Source organism: Phoca vitulina, unplaced genomic scaffold (genome assembly GCF_004348235.1).
Source record: "Phoca vitulina isolate PV1807 unplaced genomic scaffold, GSC_HSeal_1.0 scaffold51, whole genome shotgun sequence".
In the NCBI taxonomy this organism is placed as follows: domain Eukaryota; kingdom Metazoa; phylum Chordata; class Mammalia; order Carnivora; family Phocidae; genus Phoca; species Phoca vitulina.
The window spans coordinates 2046020-2065622 of record NW_022589754.1 but is presented as its reverse complement, the minus strand read 5'-3'; the positions used below and the strand labels follow the sequence as shown (position 1 = coordinate 2065622).

Below are 19603 nucleotides of genomic sequence, written 5' to 3'. Positions count from 1 at the left end.
GTTTTCTGAACACAATGCTATGAAACTTAAAGTCCACCACAAGAAAAAAATTGGAAAGATGAAAAATACATGGAGGATAACGAACATCCTACTAAAGAATGAATGGGTCAACCAGGAAATCAATGAAGTAATAACATGGAAACAAATGAAAATGAAAACAGGAAGGTCCAAAACCTTTGGGATGCAGCAAAAGTGGACATAAAATGTAAGTATGTAGCAATACAGGCCTACTTCAAGAAGCAAGAAAAAATTCAAATAAACAACCTAATCTTACACATGAAAGAGCTAGAAATAGAACAACAAATGAAGCCTAAAGCCAGCATAACAAGGGAAATAATAAAGATTAGAGCAGAAGTAAATGATATAGAAACAAACAAACCAAAAAAGTAGAACAGATCAATGAAACCAGGAGCTGATTCGTTTAAAACCTTAATAAAACTGATAAACCCCTACCAGACTTACCAAAAAAAAAAAAAAAAGAGAGAGAGAGAGAAAAATGGACCCAAATAAATAAAATCACTAATGAGAGAGGGAAAATCACAACCAACACCACAGAAATACAAACAATTATAAAAGAATGTTATGAACATTATATGCCAACAAACTGGGCAATCTGGAAGAAATGGATAAATTCCTAGAAACTTACAAACTATCAAAACTGAAACAGGAAGAAATAGAAAACTTGAACAGACTGATAACTAGCAGAGCAACTGAATCAGTAACAAAAATCTCTCTGAAATCCCATGGCCAGGTAGCTTCAGAGGTGAATTCTACCAAACACTTTTTAAAAAAGAGTTAATACCTATTCTTCTCAAACTGTTCCAAAAGGTAGAAATGGAAAGAAAACTTCCCAACTCATTCTACAAGGCCAGCATTACCCTGATTCCAAAACCAAAGACTCCACAAAAAAAGAGAACTATAGGCTAATATCACCAATGAACATGGATGCAAAAATTCTCAATAAATTACTAGCAAAATGAATCCAACAACACATTAAAAAAACTTTCAACTGGGATTTATCCTGGTTTGCAAGAGTGATTCAATATTACAGCATCCATTCTTGATAAAAACCCTCAGCAAAGTATGGATAGAGGGAACATACCTCAACATCATAAAGACCATATACAAAAACCACAAAGCTAATATCATCCTCAATGGGGAAAAATTGAGAGCTTTTTCTCTACAGTCAAGAACAAGACAGGGGTTGGCCACTCTCATCACTGTGATTTAACATAGCACTGGAAGTCCTAGTCTCAGTAATTACACAACAAGAAGAAATAAAAGGCATCAAATCAGCAAGGACAAAGTCAAACTTCCACTATTTGCAGACAACATGACATTCTATGTAAAAAACTCAAAATACGTCACCAAAAAAATTGTTAGAACTGATAAACAAATTCACTAAAGTCATAGGATACAAAATCAACATAGAGAAATCTGTTTCAGTTTTATACACCCATAATAAAGCAGCAGAAAGAGAAATCAAGGAATTGATCCCATTTACAATTGCACCAAAAACCATAAGATGCCTAGGGATAGACCTAATCAAACAGGTAAAAGATCTGTACTCTGAAAAGTGTAAAACACTTATGAAAGAAATTGAGGAAGACACAAAGAAATGGAAAAATATTCCAGGCTCATGGTTTGGAAGATCAAATATTATTAAAAATGTGGATACTACCTAAAGCAATCTATATACTTAATGCAATCCCTATCAAAATACCACCAGCATTTTTCACAGAGCTGGAACTAACTATCCTAAAATTTGAATAGAACCACAAAAGACCATGAATAGCCAAAGCAATCTTGAAAAACAAAAGGAAAGGTGGAGACATCACAATTTCAGACTTCAAGTTATATTACAAAGCTGTAGTAATGAGGACAGCATGGTACTGGTACAAAAACACACATAGACCAATGGAACAGAATAGAAAACACAGAAATGAACCTACAACTATATCACCTAATCTTCAACAAAGAAGGAAAGAATATCCAATGGAAAAAAATCTCTTCAACAAATGGTGGGAAAACTGGACAGGAACATGCAGAAGAATGAGACTGGACTAATTTTTTACACGATACACAAAAAATAAATTCAAAATGGATGAAAAACCTAAATGTGATAAAGGAAACCACCAAAATCCTATAGGAAAAACAGACCATAAACTCTTTGATATTGGCCATAGCAAAGTCTTACTAGAAACATCTCTGGAGGCAAGGGAAAAAAAGCAAAAATGAATTATTGGGACTTCACCAAGATAAAAAGCTTCTAAACAGCAAAGGAAACAAACAGCAAAACTAAAGGCAATCTACGGAATGGGAGAATATATTTGCAAATGATATACCTGATAAAGGGTTAGTATCCACAATATATAAAGAACTTATAAAAATCAAAACCCAAAGAACAAATAATCCAGTTAACAAATAGGTAGAAGACATGAATAGACATTTTTCCAAAGAAGACATACAGGTGGCTAACAGACACATGAAAAGATGCTCAATATGACTCATGATCAGAGAAATGCAAATGAAAACTACAATGAGATATCACCTCACAGCTGTCAGAAACATTAAAATTAACAACACAGGAAACACCAGATGTTGGTGAGGATGCAGAGAAAGGCAAACCCTCTTACACTCTTGGTGGGCATGCAACTGGTACAGCCAGTCTGGAAAAGAGCATGGAGGTTCTTCAAAATGTTAAAAATGGAACTACCCTACCATCTAGCAATTACACTATTGGTATTTACCCAAAGGATATAAAAATATTGATTTGAAGGGATATATGCACCCTGATGTTTATAGCAGCATTATCAACAATAGCCAAATTATGGAAAGAGCCCAAATGTCTATCAATGAAAGCATAAAGAAGAAGTGGCATATATACACAGTGGAATATTACTCAGCCATAAAAAGTATGAAAACTTGCCATTTGCAATGACATGGATGGAGCTAGAGAGTATTATTTGAAGAGAAATAAGTCAGTCAGAAAAAGACAAGTACTATATTATTTCACTTATATGTGGAATTTAAGAAACAAAACAAATGAACATGGGGGAAAAAAGAGAAAGGCAAACCATAAAACAGACTCTTAACTATAGAGAACAAACTGAGGGCTGCTGGAGGGCAGGTGGGTGGGGGGATGGATTAAATGGGCAATGGGTATTAAGGAGGACATTTGTGATGAGCACTGGGTGTTGTATGTAAATGATAAATCACTAAATTCTACACCTAAAACTATTATTACACTGTATATTAACTGGAATTTAAATAGAAACTTGAAAGTACAAAAAAAAGTGTATACAAAATGAAATAAATTAGCCTGTAAAGAAAAAAATTAGAAGTGAACTATAGTATCCTGATATAGCCACCCCCTGACAGTTTCCTTACTACCACTTCAACACTTAATATTGTATTCCCAAGAGGTTCCAAAACAGAGCTTCCTTTCAGCATCCTCTAGGATTCCTTCAATTTGTACTCACTCACCTAGATCACTTGGAACTAGACTATCTTCCAGGAATAGGACCTCAGCTCGAAGATACCTGGTGTAACAGGAAGAAGAGGCAGATATCTCTGTTATATAGTCCTAAAGTCAGAAACTAATGAGAATTGCTTGTAGTTTCATAGCTAGAAAGTTGCCAATACAGCCATAGGTTCTATTTTTCTAAGTCCTCACCTAACAGTAATATAGCTTGGTAATAGAACTTTAACAAAATCTTATAGAATAACTACCATGGACTGAATGTTTATACCTCAGCTGAATTCATATGTTGAAACCTAATCCCCAGTGTGATGGTGTTTCGAGGTTGGGCTTTTGAGAGGTGATTAGGTCATGAGAATGGAACCCTCATGAATGGGATTAATTTCCTTATAAGAGCGAACCCAGAGAGCTCCTTTGCCCATTTTGCCATATGAGGACACAGTGAGGACAGTCATTTGTGAATTAGGAAGGATCCCTTACCAGTTACTGAATCTGTCAGTGCCTTAATCTTGGGCTTCCCAGCCTCCAGAACTGTGAGAAATAAATGCTTGTTGTTTAGTCCACCCAGTCTACAGTATGTTTGTTATAGCAGTCCAAATGGACTGACATTTTCATGGACTACACTTCCTCAGTCTGCTTTGATTTCTCCAGATCTCAACTAGTTAAAAGAAAGGTGGGGCAAAGTGATGCCCCAAGGGTTCTCTGCAAACACCCTTTACCATACTGTCTAAGGTCAAGTTGGAGAAGGTCCAGTATAATATAAATAAGAGTAAGTACATCGATTATGGTAAAGTTGATGGCTAATCTCCAGTCTTTTTTCAGCCAGCACTACAGCTATTTCTTCTTCAACTACCCTGTGATAATCAACTACCCTGTGACTCTGCAATATTTTACTTGAAATTGAATGTAAAGGAGACTTGGACCAGCAGATCTTCATTAACTTTCCAACTACAACAACAAAAGTAAAGTTTATGTGCCAGGGAATGCACAAGTAGCCTTGCACTGATTGTGACATAATTATGTCACAGCTTTCCGGTGAAATAGATATTATTAACCACATTATACAAATGAGGACACCTTTACATAGAGAAGTTGTGTCACTTGCCTGAGGTCACACAAGTGGTGAGTGGCAGAACCTAAATTTGAATCCAAGTCTATCAGTCTCTAAGTCAATGCTCTTCATTGTTATGTCAGACTGCCTTTCTTTAAAGAGATTACTATTCAAAAATTTGCTAAGTTTTATTCATTTTAAGAGTTTCTTTTATATAAAACAAATTTAATTCCTTTAAAAGTTCTGTCAGGAAAAAAATAGACTATAAAAAGGCATAGGTTAAGTTATTTTTAAGGGAGTGTTTGGCTTATGAAAAAATAAAAATTAATCTGTACTTTCAGGCTTCCAAATAATTCTAACACAGTTGAAATAACTAGGCTGTATGATAAAGCAGAAAAAATACACGTGATATATTTCTTAGTTGGAATACTGGTTCTGTCATGTACTTACTGGCTATATGATCCTGGACAAGTTACTGAAATATATATAAAATACCTGTATGTCCAGAGTGGCCTATATGTCCAGAAGATTAAATGAAATCAGGTACATAAAGTGACTAATGATGCTTGGTGTGTGGAAGTCCTTCAACAGATGGTAAATTTTATTGTCATTAATATTGTTAAGAACAACACTAAAGGGGTAAAGAAGTACAAAAGAGGAGGTGAATTAAAGCCGGTTTTAATGGTATGATTCAGTGTTACTTTAAGCATGCTTTAGGAAAGAACAAACAGAAAAAATGAGTAGATTCTCTATAATAAATGAATACTAATGATGATGATAGAGTCCTCTTATGTTAGGGCTAGGCACCAGAGAGATTCTTCCTATACTCTGTTACTGTTTTTCATTTTGAAGCAGGGAGCTATAAGATGGAGGGAGTTAAGAGAAACTGGTTCCTTATATTGATTGAGAATAGCCTGGAAGGACCTTAAGTCCACATTAAACCTAAATACTGTGGTTGAAAAATTCAAAGGGTCCAGCCAGTAGCAAGGAAAAATAGCAAACTTCCATGCCCTGCTATTCAAATTCTCAGAAACATTTTTTTCAGAGAAATCTATGGCCTTAGGAGATATTCTGAGGTGGGCTTCCACATCACTGTTGAGATTATTTAAAGCACATCTAAACAACTGAATATGTGAAATAGTGAAGAAATAATATTTATTTTTTGCACAGGACTAAAGTTGCTTTAAATTTTACTCTGAATGTCTCTTCCCTAGAAGCACTTTTAAAACTTGATCAACGTTCCACTTGATGTTTTAGGAAAGCATTTACTTTTAGAAAAAGCAGTTGGCTGAGTTACTGCATACTCTGACTTCTTAGCCATCATCTCTTGGGGAAATGATTGACTTGCCTTGCCATGCATCCACAGAAAGCACCACTCATCTGGAGACAGCTTCCCAAACTTCAACTAAAAGCCATTACGGGAATAATCTATGTTAAAGGGGCTGAGAAGAATCAATTTAGTCCTATTTTAGTGATGGGAAATGCCACGCTTCCCATAAGACTACTATTTCCTGAACAAAATAGTTTTAAATGTCAGGAGAAAGCTTCCATTTTTATATTCCATTGGGGGAAAATTCACCATTTTAAACATGACAAAGAAAGCACAAGATTTTTCAAAGGTCCCAAACCACCACTTTGAAGCAAAAATTCTCAAATTACTTCAAAATAGGAGTTAAGTGAGCCAGGTCTCATGTTTAACTGTATATCAAACACAGCTTTTTATACCAAACAAAACTTTTTAAAAACTTTTATAAAATAAATGCATACTTTACCTGGTAATTGTTTTGGTTTTGTGATAACCTCAATTGGTTTGATGATGCAAAATGTGAAGAAAAATTACTCCGTGATGGATTTGTATTACTGTACATTGTGGTAGCTACTGTATGTAATGAGGTCCGTGGTGTCAAATGGTAGTCTCTGTTTTGATACAGTACATTGTCTGACAAATCTCTAATATTCACCATTTGTGAATTTGGCATATTTCTTCCTGGTCCAGGCAATGGTGTACTTTGGTTCTCTGTTCCAAGGGATCTGCCACTTTCATAAAATCTTGAGTAGCTTGGTATCTGTGCTCCCATCGATGCCAACTCTTCCTCTTTGGCATACTCATCATCAGCATCTCCAGTCTCCATTGCAATGGACAAACAAGTTCCTTCTGCTGAACTAGGCTTCTGTGGAGCATTTCCTCTCAGAATTCTCTGGGGGTAATCACTAACAGCCAGTGAAAATACCTCACGGATTTCCAAGTTTTGTGTTCTACAGTAAGGGTCTCTAATAGGTGGCTTTTGCCCACATAAATTATGCGATGCTAGACCTGTGTGTTCAGGCTTATATGACCTTTGAACTCCAACTGGTTCAATTTTGCAAGGTCGGTGGCACGCAGGTGGCTTTTGAGGTACCATCATCTCAGAGGCTTGCATTGAAGAGCTTCCATAGTTTTTCTTTGTGTGACTGTATACTGAATTTCCAGCATTTAGCACACTTGTCTGTCTTGACAAGATGATTGTTTTTTCACCTAAGAGCAGAGAGGCATTTTTACAGTGTGCTACTTGTCTTTGAACAGGAATGTGCAACTGAAACTCAGTATCATTTTTACTGGCCGTTTTCTGAATAGGAATTTTATGTGCTTCTGTAAGTTGTGTATCTGAATGTTTGGTTGTCCCTTGCCTACTTGATGAACTTGATGGACTGTATGTGCCAGTTACAATGACATCATTATTGGCAGATGTCCAAGAAGACTGTTGGCTTGACGGCCGAGTGATGTTAACTACATTCCTGACTGTAATGTCTGGAGATGTCAAAGAGGTACCAGGAAGAGTTCCTGTTGTTGCTGCTCCTGATTCAGAATGCTTACTACTCATTTTTCTTCTCTTATTGCCAACCCACGTCTGTAATGATAAAAAATGACAATATGGAAATGTTCTTAACAAAAAAAAAATAGGAAAAAACACTTTCAATATGATAAATTGTATTCTCATTTGTCATAGAAGTAAGGCCTATACAAATTTAAGACACTACATCAAAAACAAATGATGTACTATATGTTGGCTAATTGAATTAAAAAAAATAAAAACAAAAATAAATAATAAAATAAATAAAATAAATAAAGCAAAAAAGATACAATAAAAGAAAAAGTAACTAAAGTATATGGTAAAAAAGTAAAAATAAAGTATAAGGTCAGACATGTTCAAGAACTTGCTCTTAATAAATATCTAGGAACTTTGATAACAGAATTGTATTATTGCTTCTTTCCTCAAAATCCATTCAATTAATCTATAGCAAGAATCCTAAAAATGTTTATATCCCTTGACCTAATAAATCCATTTCTAGGAATTTATCCTTAAAATAATCATAGATGTATACAAGTTTATATGCAATTATGTTCATCATATATTTAATAGTGAAAACTTGGAAGCATACTAAAGTAGGACATTTAATGACATTGGAAAATGTTCATAGTATTATTAAACAAACTTATAATCTTCAGGTTTAACAACTTCTGTTCTATGAATATATCATGACTTGGTTAATTTAATATTGCAAGATATTATTGGGTTATTTTTAGAATTATTCACTATTATAAACCATACTAAAATACATGTCATTGTATACGCATCTTTGTGCTAATTAATCATTGAACATTATATCAAAAACTAATGATGTACTAAAAAAAAAAAAAGAATGCTATCCTAGAAGGGAAAGTGTTGGGCTTTTTGATACTTTCAAAATACCCTCCAACGTATAAGAGTTCTGGTTTCTCCACACCCTCAACAATATTTTGCATTATCTTTTTGTAGTATTTACTAGCCTAGGAGCTAATATAAGGTATATAATTGCTGCTTTCATTTGGATTTCTATGGTTACTATATTACTTTAATAAAATTGCTTATCTATTAATTTTACTCATTTTTATATTGGGGTATTTATCTTTTTAAATTGATTTATAAAAGCAATTTTTTTACTAGAGATAGCAACCCTTTGTCACAAGTTGCAAATATTTTTCCCAGTTTGTCATTAATTTATGGTAGTTATTTCCTTCTTTATATTTTTCTCTATTTACCAAATTTTATATAGTAAATGTGTATTACTTTTATAAACAGAAAAATCATTATTAATAAAAATAATACAAGAGGTTGGCATTCAGGTTTGATTACAAAATATGTACTTTAGTAGTATTACACTGAATCATGATTATACAATAAGAAATATGCAATAAGAAATACTACATTCCATAATGTGATCAGTAAACTTTATAACTATTTTAAAATGCATACCATATTATAAACTACCAAAACACATTAATCTATTACAAATTTTTTAAAAAATAAAATAAGGGAAAATATTAAATAAACTAGCCTTTCACAAACATAGTGCAGGGTGTATTTGGTTAACTTTTATGTGATGTGTTTTTGAAGACCACAAAAATTTCTCAGTTTTTGATGTTTATAAAATATACAACATTAATGTTGCTGTAATACTATAAATAAAAGCTAACATGTATTGAATCCCCATTATATGTTTTATATATGTTAACTTCTTTGATTATTTTTTCTAATTGTTCAAATGAAAAAAACTGATGTTCAGAAATATTAACTAGCTTATAGAAGGATATCCTGTCAGCAAGTGATGGAGCAATGATTCAAAATCAATTTTACTTGACCTCAAAGCACATTCTCATTCCACTATGGCAAGAAACTTCTGAAATGGTCATCTTTCTTGGCCATTTTATTTTTATAATTAGTATTTCTCTAACAAGGAAAATGTTCCAGAGATGTAGATGCTCAATTTTGCTTCACATGAGGCTATCGGAATTTTAAACTCACTCTAATTTAGTTTTACTAAATGGCAGAGGTGAGATTACAAGCAGAGGGATAAATAAATATAAATGTAAAGGAGAAGGAGGCAGAGTAGAAAAAGTGAAAGGTTTTAAAATATATACTCAAAAGAAATATTTAAATAGAAATATTTTTGGATAAATATAATTTCAAGGTATGGTTCAAAAAGGTGAATTTTACAAAATATTCAAAATAAGTTACTGTATCATGGCTTTTCAAGTATGTAAAATATGCATAGGAAGCATAATGCATTTGTTCATAGTTTTAAAAAATGTACAATCATTACACTTAAAAACTTTCAAGCATAGTGAATTTGTAACATTTGAACTCAAGAAGTACTACGTCTGGAGGGCAGCTCTGGGCAATATTTCTAAGAAAACGAATAAATGTTCTCATTACTATAAATACCTTAATGCAGGAAGTTTAAGAGTGATCTTAGTGAATTGCAAATTTATGGCTTATTTTAATAGTTCATATATATATAATGAACTATAATATATATAATGAACTGTAATCATTCACATATATAATGGACTGTAAAACTATTAAAATAAGCCATAAATTTGTAATATATTTCTACATATAGTTACTTATATAGTTTTTAGATATTTAAATTACATACTCATAAAAAAGTAAAATGCACTATAATATCATGTGCATATGAAGCTCAGCTATCTAACAATTTCACTTGTCCAGAACACAGCCAACACAGATATCACAGGATACATGTACCTTATTAAAAGCACAACCCTTGACCTTAAAACACACTCTTCCTTAGTTTATATAGGATTTCACCAAATCTGGTATTCTAATCTATAACAAATTAGAAATAACAAAATAAGCAGAGCATTGGTGACAGAGATTGCTATTGGAGGCAACTTGATAGCACTGAAACAGAATGTCCATGAAATTTTGCTCACTAAAAAGGAGAAGAAACAACATAAGAGAATTAATGTGAGAAATAATTGAATAGTTTGGAGTTCTTTAGTGAAGGAGAAAATCACCCCATATAGCTTACCATGTTATGAGCATTATTACTTTATAGCACAATGCAATAATTCATTTTCATAATGAAATTCTGAGTCAAAAAGTAAGGGTTCAATGATTTTCAATATTTTCGTTTGAAGTTAAAGTGAGAAAATGTATACCTAAGAAATATTTTTAAAATTCTGAAAATAAGGAAAATTTATTGCCTGAGCATTCCCAATAACTGAATTAATTTTCTCTTAAAGCCATTCAGTTACAGGATCCAAAAATTACTAGTGCTTGTAGAATATAAATGATTCTCATTCCAAATGCCTCATTTGTTGAGAGAGAAAATGGGTCAAACAAAATTGATATGATGAGAATTTGGGGTCTATAGCTAACAAAGCAATACTACATAAAAAAGAAAGACATTAGGTCACCAGTTCATAAAATTCTCTTTTAATTCTCTCTTTGAAATTCAGTCCCCATTGCTTCTCAGCCTTCTGGCTAAGATCAAATGAAATTCACTGTCTCCAAACATGTTTTCCTTTTTCTATACCTCTTTCTTTGATTCTCTGTTCCTTTACTCTATTTTTTGCATGGATGTTTTAGCCTTTTAAGTTCATTTTACATTGGGATCAGGTTCTCAGTACTATGGGATTTTAGTTCTGAGGAAAAACACAACAAATACTATATTAAAATAATAAAGAAAAGTCTCTTTCAAGTAGAACATATAGACCTAGCAAAATATTGAAGGCAGGGGAGGTTATAGAATGATGAGTCTATAAACAACTCTCTTCTCAGACTGGAGAAAGCAACCAAAATTGTGTTGGAATTTAGATTAGGGAGACTGAATTTCTATACAACTTACACTCTTTTAGAACAGAGAGAATGAATCTGTTTTAGACAATTCCTTAAAACTTAAATAACATTTTACTTGTAAGTTTACAATCTAGGAATTGATTTCCCTCATTCTAATTGTTTTAGATTTCATACCATTTGGAGCATAAATATAGATCTTTGTATTTCAGCACTGTCAATATTCAAGTACAATCAAGTAAGTTATTGGGGGGAAATTGCAATAACAAACTGGAAATACGAAAGGTCACATAGTCCATAAGCAGCTGTCTGAGAAGGCTTTTCACTTTTAAGTAATGATAAAATAAAAGAAAAAAAGAAGAAGAAATAAAAGGAAAAAAGAAAAAAATTTACTCCCAAAAAATGAGTTTGTACTTATAAAACGCCATCTCATCAATTTGAAATATTACACATTTATTTTTTCTAAGGAAATTAAACATTTTTCTATGAGATTTACTAAGGGGAAATAGGGACTTGAATTTACTAAAAGGACAACCTTTGACCTTAAAACATACTTTCTCTTATCTTATGCACAATTTTACCAAATCTGGTACAAAAAAAAAAAAAAAAAAAACATTAAAAAGTTAGGGTTCATAGTAAAGAAGAAAATCGAGCTGTAAATTCAAATAGGGAATTTATAAATAGAAGATATTTCTAGCTCTTACACGAATCTGAATATAATAGTTGATCACAGCACATGAAAAACCGATATCCTGTGATATTTCGCCCCTAGAATTGGTGTCATAATTCCCTGTTCAAAGGTGAATATATCCTTTAGTCTTTAAGAAATAGATTTTCCAAAGAATTCTGCTTATCAAGAGATTTTTTATATTTAGGGTCTTTTGAAAGTTCCTCTAAAAGAAACATAAACCTAAAAACAGATGTCCTTTCTCTTTGACAAATTAGACTAATGAATGACAAGGATGAGAAAGTTGCCAATCTTTGAATCCATAAGTTTTCAAGCCAGGAGTATTTGTACCATGTTCAGACACACATGAAAGGACCTATGCACTCAATAAAATCTGTAACTAATTCTGTTAGATTTATCTCTTGTCTCCTCTCTATCACCTTCTCATTGCCTTGCACAGAAGTTTAAGGGCTCTGATTTTTACAGCTGAATTACAATGGTTTTGATAAAGGAAAATTTCCTCCCATGGGATTTCTTGTTTCCTACTCATTAACTAACCCACTAAAATATATGCATTTTACTTAGAAAAAAGAGTGGGTGTTCATAAAAAAGGCCAGGTTTTCCTTAAAAAGACAAAAATACTGAAGTCAGAAATGCCTGATAAAAAAGTTCAAATACACCAAGAAAATATGCTAGGTACACGATAGTCCCTTGGTAAATGTCTGTGTTACTGATATCATTTTGGCGGGTTATCTCCAGATTAACCCTGGGTTTAAAGAAGGCACAGGATAAGCAACTAATCTTAAAAATATTCATTAGTTCAAAGGATTGGGAGTTTTTAAAGCTATGTTTATGATGCAAAAGTTTTAGTGTCTTCAAGATATTTACAGAAACAAATACATACTAAATGATTAGCTCTATCTATTATTTTTTAAAAAGTAGTATTTTTATACCAGGGAAATGAAACTGTTTATAAAGTTAAGGACTCCATACTCTGATGGTTTTTCTCGTGTTAAGCAATTATCACTTATAAAAAGCTATAAATTCAAGAATTACGACCTCAATACTTACCCTGACTACACTGAAGTCCAGCTTAGTCTCCTGTGCACACTGTAATATGAGCTGAAAGCAATTTTTACTTTGATTTGTCATTCCATTTTCATAATAACGCTGTAAAATCCTTTGTTGTTCTACAGTAAATACAGAACGTAGATTCATCTAAAAATAAAAGAAGATACTCTGAAAATTGGAATAAGAATTGGGTGTATGCAGAATTTGCATGCTTCCATTTTTTATACAGTTTCAGCGCTTCAAAGTTGCAAGATTTATTTAATTGAACTAATTCCCAGTAATGGGCAATAATTTGTGTGCCAAAGGGAAACAGGTTCTAACTGAAAATTATATATAATGCAAACATTTATTAAATTTGTTCAGAAAAAGTAACAACTTTAAGGACAAAAAAAAGAGAGAGAGAGAGAAGAAAACCCTATCTGGTTAGTGTCAGTACATTGGGAAATAAAGGTTCTTTCAATGAAATAAGTATTTATGGCTAGTAAAGCCAGAGATGGTGGTAGCCATATATTCATGGTCAGTTATCAACAGGAACACTCACTGTTCTTTGTCAAACAAGGCATCTGGCATATGTCTTACAGCCAGAAATTGTGGTCTGAAACAAAGGGATGGCTTTTATTTTTCCTTTCTTGAATAAAGGGGTTCTTCATATATATATTAAAACAAAACCTCTCTTAAAAAGCTTAAAAATAAACAGGAAGTGTTGGTGACTCAAAATATCTCTGCTTTAGGCAATACTAACCAAAATAATTATTTTAATAACTATAGTATATAAATCAAAGTTCAAAATCATGTGCATTTTACTAAAAGTAAACCACATAAAAATATGTACTTTTAATTAAATTGACAGCATCATAATTATACAAGAAAAATTTAAAAATGTACTTCATCCTTTCTGCCAATACACAAAGTGTTTAATATTAAGAGAAAACAACCTGTGAAACTCACAATAAAAAGCAGGTCAAACTCTTTTTTTCTTAAAAAAGATGAATTCTAGTAGTGCATTTTATAAAAAAGAACCCTTGTAATTAGATTAAGGCAACTTCTGGTTCTTATTAGAAGTGTTCATACTGAAATTGTCATTCCTAAAAGCTGACAGAAAGAAAACCCTTCCCAAGGAAATTGTCCCTTCAAAATTAGGAAAACAGCAACAACAGAAACACTATAAGCCAAACCAAACAGAAAGCATTCTAGTATACTGGGTATGGAAACAACCAAGTACACTGATGTGGAAATAAAAATAATTTTCCTTTCTCTGAATATGTTGAACAATAAAGAAATTAAAGACAGCCATATAACTGTCTATTGCCATTTGTACACCTGACTTATTTTCTTGCCCACACAAACATCTTCTTATCTAATGTTAAGAAATCCAATTAGAGAAAATCAGATGTGGGAGAGGACACAGGAAAGATGAGTAGAGTTTCTCCCTGAAACTTTCAGGAACAAAGTAACTCCACTACTTTCTGAACGGGATTGCATTCTGCAGTGTGACCAAATTTTAAAGAATTTTTGGGCCAGAGGGTAGTGATGATATCCATCAAAGCAACATTTACTATCATGGCTGTCACCTTTCAGAGCAATTTGGGATTCCTTTTCCTAAATAATTCAGCTACAGTCAAGAGAGGAGCTGGGAGGCAGAGGACAAATACCTAAAATATGTCATCTGGTGCAAGGTTTTTTGGAATGAGTTCTGAGGAGGGCCATAAACTTCCATTTCATTAATGCATAATGAGGGTAATGGCTCTGACCCTTCTCTGCAGGGCTGTAACTACAAAAATAAAAAATCCTAGAGTACAAGATATGAGTGATCCTCATGTGTGACAAAAGCTGCTGTAAAATATACGAATGTTTACCTATTGGCTAGCTACAACAATTACATGTACTCAAGTATATAAGCATTAAAAAACACAGCAGGTTCTTCTTCACTGATACTAATAGCCAAATATAGATGCTGAGTACTAAACGATTTCTGAAGTCTACATTCTGACAGTAGACAATGCTGTGACCTTTTTAGTTTTTCCCTTAAATTCATAGCAATAGCAGGAAGGCCACCTTGCTCAAGAGATCTAATGTTTTTCTTTCAAATTATAGGACATTTATTCTTCATCACAACACTAGATAAAACCTTATAAGCAAGATAACTTGTCATTATCTCTACCTACCCTAGTTATCTTGGTCTATTAAGTGGCAAGATATTGAATGACTGCATAGACAAAGTTACTAATCATTTACACAAAAATCAGGAAGAGAATTGTAAAAACCTTCATTTTAAAAGTTGGGTTCTTATTTCTGTGGAATAAAAGGGCAAGCTATTGGTTTCATGGAAATTGAAGTTTGTTGGGTTGAGGTATGGAGGGTAACTGAATTAAGGAATTAAATACTGAAATAACAAGTCATTTAGCCTTACCCCAAGATTTACTAATCTAATACTCTTTGCAATGTGCCACTCACTTAGGACATGACAGCCCATAGGAATAAGATGACCTGTGTGCTACACTTAGCTCCACTGTGGACTAGTGTGTAAGTCACTTAATTTTTATGACCCTCTATTTCCTAATTTGTAAAATGCTAGAATATATGACATGTTCTACCTACCAGTCTGGATTTTTACAAATAATTTAGGATATGTGAGCTCATTTTTTTTTAATTGTAAAGCATGCTATAGTTATAACATATTTGTAAGTATGACTAGGCCCTTCACTTTATCTATCATATTCAGATATGGGATTTCTCAGGTTGCTCTCAGCTTTAGGATTCAGTGTTTTAATAAAGATCCTGAACCACTGAAAGGATTATGCTCAGTGTGTTCTATTCAAACAAGCAGAGCAATGAGTAAAATGTTATAAATTTACTGCCTCAGGAGTACTTGAAAAATGAAGCTTCTAAGAATGACTTCCCCTTAGCAGTATCACATAGCTTAGGACATATTTTCACATGGGAACATTTCAGCTGAATTTCTACATAATATTTTTCTTATACATCTGATGTCATACATAAGCCCAGATCTAGTAATGCCCTAATAATGTCTTAAATCGTTTGAAAAATATCAAAAAATTTTACTCCTAAGTATTCATTCTTGGAAAACTGATTATAAAAATGGGTTGGGTCTATAAAATCATCACCAAGTCAAATATAACACATTCTTTCCAATATTAAAAGTTTCAATTTTAGGAAAACCACTGATTTTTTGTTTGTTTGTTTACAAAGAGTTGCACCTAGGTTAATAAAACATTTTGAATGTCTTTAATTTGACCAATACATCTCTTTTAGTATTGCTCTTTTTATCCGTTATTATTATTCACTTTTAAATTTATATATAGTTAATTTCACTCTTTTTGGTATACAGTTTTATGAGTTAGGACAAACATATATATTAATGAAACTACCACCACAACCAAGATACAAAACAGACCCATCACTCCAAAAAAATTCCCTTATGCTGCTCCTTTATAATTAAATCCTCTAGCCATCCCAGCCCTGGGCAACAACTAACCCGGTTCTATAATTTTGACTTTTGAAGAATGCTATATAAATGGAATAATAGAGTACATATTCCTCTTAGACTAACATCTTTCGCTCAGCATAATGCATTTGAGATTTTTCTGTGTTGTCTGTATGAGTAGTTTTCTCCTTTCTATTGCAGAGTAGTATTCCATTGCATAGAACATACCACAGTTTATCCATTTAGCCATTGGAAGACATTTGAAATTTCCAAGTTCTTGGCTACTGTAAATAAAGTTAATTAAAAAAAAAATTGTGTGCACGTTTCTGTCTGCAAATGCCTTTTCATTTCTCTGGAGTAAATACCTAAGAGTGGGATTTCATATGGTAAGTGTATATTTAACTTTATAAGAAACTACTAAACAGTTTTCAAAAGTGACTGTAAAAATTTGCTTTCTCACCAATATTCTATGTAAGTTTAAGTTTTTTCACTTTCTCACCAGCATTTATTATTATCAGATATTTTAATTTTTATTTTTTAGAGAGGGAGAGAAGGGGGCGGGGGGAGAAAGAAGGAGAGAATCTTAAGCAGACTCCACACTCAGCACAGAGCCTGATGCACAGCTCTATCTCAAGACAGCCTTGAGATCATGACCTGAGCTAAAATCAAGAGTTGGACACTTAACCAACTGAGCCACTCAGGCGCCCCAATTATCAGATGTTTTAAAAAATTAAATACAACTACACTATAATCCAGCAGTTTCACTACTATTTACCCAAAGAATACAAAAATACTAATTCAAATGGATACACATACACCCCAATGTTTACAGCAGCATTATCTACAACAGCCAAATTGTGGAAACAGCCCAAGTGTCCATCAACTGTTGAATGCATAAAGAAGAAGTGGTATATATATTCAATGGAATATTACTCAGCCATAAAAAAAAGAATTCTTGGGCGCCTGGGTGGCTCAGTTGGTTAAGCAACTGCCTTCGGTCAGGTCATGATCCTGGAGTCCCGGGATCGAGTCCCACATCAGGCTCCCTGCTCAGCAGGGGGTCTGCTTCTCCCTCTGACCCTCTTCCCTCTCGTGCTCTCTGTCTCTCATTCTCTCTCTCAAATAAATAAATAAAATCTTAAAAAAAAAAAAAAGAATTCTTGCCATTTGCAATGACATGAATGGAGCTAGAGAGTATTATGTTGAGCAAAATAAGTTCGTCAGAGAAACACAAATACCATATGATTTCACTCATATGTGGAATTTAAGAAACTAAACAAATAAGCAAAAAAAAAAAGAGAGAGAGAGAAAGGCAGGCAAATTAAGAAACAGACTCTTAGCTCTAGAGAACAAACTGATGGTTACCTGAAGGGAGGTGGGTGGGGGATGGGTAAAATAGGTGACGGGGGTTAAGGACTGCACTTGTGATGAGCACCAGGTATTGTATGGAAATGCTGAATCACTAAATTGTACACCCGAAATTAATATTACACTGTATGTTAACTGGAATTAAATAAAAACTTAAAAAAAAAATAAATAAAAATAAGCCATTCTAATAGGTTTATAATTGTATGTTATTATTGTGGTTTTAATTTGTATTTCCCTAGTGAGTAATGACATTAAGCATTTTCTAATATGCTTTTTAGCCATCTACATATCTACTTTGTAGAAGTGTCCAAATATTTTGCAAGTTTTTTAACTGGATTTTTTTTTACTTTTTATTGAGTTTTTAGGGTTCATTACATATTCTGGATACAAGTCCTTTATCAGAAATATGATTTGCAAGTATTTTCTCCCTGTTAGTAGCTTGTCCATTTTATTTTATTAAAGTAAAGTGTATTTCAAAAAAATAAAGTGTATTTCACAGAGAAGATTTTAATTTTGATGAAGTCCAACTTATCACTGTTTTCTCTTTTACAGATTGTCCTTTTAGTGCTATATCAAATAAATCTTTGTGTAGAAAGGATCAGGCATCCTAGATGCTCCATAAAATATGAGGTTTTCCGGTCTGGCTGTGGGGAATGTAAACAATTTGGGGTCCTATTTGAGCCATGAGGATTGTTTGCCTGATCCTTTCTAATGGTTCTTTCCTTGTCCTCAGTAGTTTTTTCACACACTGGAGCTGATTAGTATTTAGCTAAAGACTTGAGGGGTCCCTCTATAAATTTCCATAGCTTTCTCAATGTGCAGTTTTCATCTCTATGTGAGCTTTCTCCTCTCCAGTATGGTCCCTCAAATTCTAGCCACCCTATTCTTCCTGAACTCTGTCTCCTCAACTCAGAGAGAATTCCAGTCTGTTTGGCTTCACTTTCCTTTGGTTGTCCTCTGGATACTTTTTTCAGGCAGTGAGTTGAGACACCCATAGGGTTCATTTTGTTTCCCTTCTCTCAATAATCATGGTCTTGTGCTGCCTTTTGCTGAATATCTGAAATCCATTGTTTCATATATATTTTGACTTTTTTGTTTGTCTTTAGATATTTAAGATAAGAGGGTAAATCCTGTTCCTGTTACTTCATCATGGCTATAAGCAGAAGTTCAGGTGGCCTTTAGGAGTGGTAGAGTAGGAACCCTATGTTAAGAATCAGGAAACATCTGTTTATATTCAGCTTCACTACTTACAAGTTTTGTCACCTTAGCAGAGATAGTTGGCCTCTTGGACTCAGTTTCTTCATCTGGAAAATGGGGCTATAAAACCTTTCCTATTTTTCTTTACATAATTATTTATCTTCATTAAAATACATGGCAAACTATAATGTGCTATGTGAAAGCTATTTTTGTTAATATTTAACATATATATAACCAACTACTTATTCCTGCAAGTAATAATTATTTTAACATATATCAAGCCACTCCCACATCATTTGTATATAAACCTCAAAATGAAAAAATATATACATTATTATATTATCATGGCCAAAGGAATACAGATGCTATGATTCTCTTCTATCTGATGTGAGTTTGATCTTTGAAAATTCTGAGGGCATGATGTCCATGTGTATGGATGCCTCTGCATAATTTTTAATGTAAACTGTATTTAAAATAAAAGGATATATTTGACTAGGTGAATTATTCTACTAAAAACTAAGTGATTAAGCAGTTATTTAGAAGAAGCTTGATTAAATACACAAAAAAATGAATTGACACTTTGAACTTAATGAAATTTGAACATGTGTAAGAGTCATTATTGTATATCTGTTCTCAGTTGTCACTTTAATCTGTCATTTGCATTTAATGACCCTCATCTTTACAAAAAGCAGCTCTCTCTATT

At 33.0% G+C, this 19603-nt stretch overlaps 1 protein-coding gene across 1 annotated transcript in view; it reads right to left on the bottom strand.

Moving 5' to 3' along the window:
* HDX (highly divergent homeobox) overlaps positions 1–19603 on the bottom strand; it is a 245475-nt gene that overhangs the window by 198214 nt on the left and 27658 nt on the right. The window contains exons 2-3 of the mRNA XM_032387869.1: positions 12891–13037; positions 6305–7420 (exon numbers count right to left, since the gene is read on the bottom strand). Of these exons, the coding sequence (XP_032243760.1) occupies positions 6305–7420; positions 12891–13037 (1263 nt within the window). The remainder of the gene's footprint in view (positions 1–6304; positions 7421–12890; positions 13038–19603) is intronic.